At 45.6% G+C, this 1,927-nt stretch overlaps 1 protein-coding gene across 1 annotated transcript; it reads left to right on the top strand.

The window, feature by feature from the left end:
• Window positions 1–685: 685 nt before the first annotated feature.
• Window positions 686–1,663, top strand: mc3r (melanocortin 3 receptor). Its single transcript, XM_066702885.1, has one exon. It carries the CDS (start codon window positions 686–688, stop codon window positions 1,661–1,663), a length of 978 nt encoding a protein of 325 aa, XP_066558982.1.
• Window positions 1,664–1,927: the final 264 nt, after the last annotated feature.

Below are 1,927 nucleotides of genomic sequence, written 5' to 3' on the forward strand. Positions count from 1 at the left end.
TGTGTCTTTCTGTGCCATAAAATACTAATATCTTGCCCTTCTCTCATTATATTGCCAATACTGTTAATGTTTGTATATTTGTAACAATCGAAGATTGCATTTAGATTTGTGTGATTATTCTATATATATATATATATATATATATATATATATATAGCATGAACCAATAAACCTGTTGGATATAAATACAGCAGGCACTCTCTCCAGTAAGGGAATGATTTGTCTCATTAGCGGAGGTGACTGAAGAGGGCAACAAATCGCCTGTACCAGCGTTTCAGACAGCCTGAGAATGTCTCTATCACACAGCTGGCATGTGCAGCACGAGGCTTGCTTGTCAGTAAGACAAAGTCTCTTCAGTGGAAATAAATGCTACTGCTGGAAGGAGGAGCTGCCTTCACTGTTGGGGAGAGTTTATGTGTGTGTGTTTGTGCGTGTGTATGTGCGCATGTGTGAGTCTCAGTGTGCTCATCACTATCCTCTCTATGTTTGCGCTGCAAAGTGAAAAAGAGAATTGAAGCAGCTTGGAAGCTCTTTTCTTTTTTCCCCTCTTGGAAAAGGGTGCAATGAGTTCTGAAAGCAAAACATAACAGACTTTAACTAGTGCAATATCATTGTGGGAGTTGGAAAGAGAGGGTAAGTGAGGAGTCCGCTCAGCTTCCCAAAAATCACTTCTCCGGTCTTCAGGATGAACGGCACTAGGCACACACTGCTTCTGCCAGAGCCTTTGAATGCCACTGCATTCATCAACGAATCGAGCACATATAGCAACCGGAGCACCCCTGGGTTTTGTGAGCAGGTCCTCATCAAAGCTGAGGTGTTTCTGACCCTGGGGATCATCAGTTTGCTGGAGAATATTTTGGTCATTCTGGCCATCATCAAGAACAAGAACCTGCACTCACCAATGTACTTTTTCCTGTGCAGCCTGGCTGCCGCGGACATGCTGGTGAGCGTGTCCAACTCACTGGAGACCATCGTCATTGCAACCCTCAACAACCGCTACCTGGTCATCAATGACCGCTTCACCCAGATCATGGACAACATCTTTGACTCCATGATCTGCATCTCCCTGGTGGCATCCATCTGCAACCTGCTCGTCATTGCCATTGACCGCTACATCACCATCTTCTATGCCCTTCGCTACCACAGCATGATGACCGTAAGAAAGGCCCTGCTGTCCATCACCGTCATCTGGCTGGCCTGCATCATCTGCGGAATCATTTTCATCGTCTACTCTGAGAGCAAGACAGTCATAATCTGCCTGATCACCATGTTCTTCACCATGCTGGTGCTAATGGCCACCCTTTACCTCCACATGTTCCTGCTCGCTCGGCTACACATCAAGCGCATCGCAGCCTTGCCAGCTGAAGGCATCGTCCAGCAGAGGACCTGCATGAAGGGGGCCATCACCATCACCATTCTCCTGGGGGTGTTCATCTGCTGCTGGGCACCTTTCTTCCTCCACCTCATCCTCATCATCACCTGCCCCAAGAACCCCTACTGTGTCTGCTACATGTCCCACTTTACCACCTACTTGGTCTTAATCATGTGCAACTCGGTCATTGACCCGCTCATCTATGCCTTTCGCAGCCTGGAAATGCGCAAGACTTTCAAGGAGATCATTTGCTGCTATGGAATGAACTTCAGTTTCCGTTGTAAATACTAGCTACTCAGTGGACAGCCAAGAAGCCTGGTCTAAGCCTTTGCAGGAGACATGATTGGATTTGAATGTCTGTTTGCCTTTCTTGCTTGTGCAGAGAATTGTTGTTGTTGTTTTCTCCAGCTGCAGTGTTTGTCCTGAGAAGTAACTGACTTTCACAATTTTCAAAGAAGAGACTGAGTAAAGGTAGGAAACTAACAACCAAATAACAATGATGAAATTAAGCACCTCTACATCATTTAAAAAGCAAACATCTATTTTTATATAAAG

This window comes from Amia ocellicauda, chromosome 4 (assembly GCF_036373705.1).
Source record: "Amia ocellicauda isolate fAmiCal2 chromosome 4, fAmiCal2.hap1, whole genome shotgun sequence".
Lineage (NCBI taxonomy): Eukaryota > Metazoa > Chordata > Actinopteri > Amiiformes > Amiidae > Amia > Amia ocellicauda.

Coding starts and splice junctions, on each gene's coding strand:
- mc3r (XM_066702885.1), top strand. CDS start 686: ATGAACGGCACTAGGCACACACTGCTTCTGCCAGAGCCTTTGAATGCC.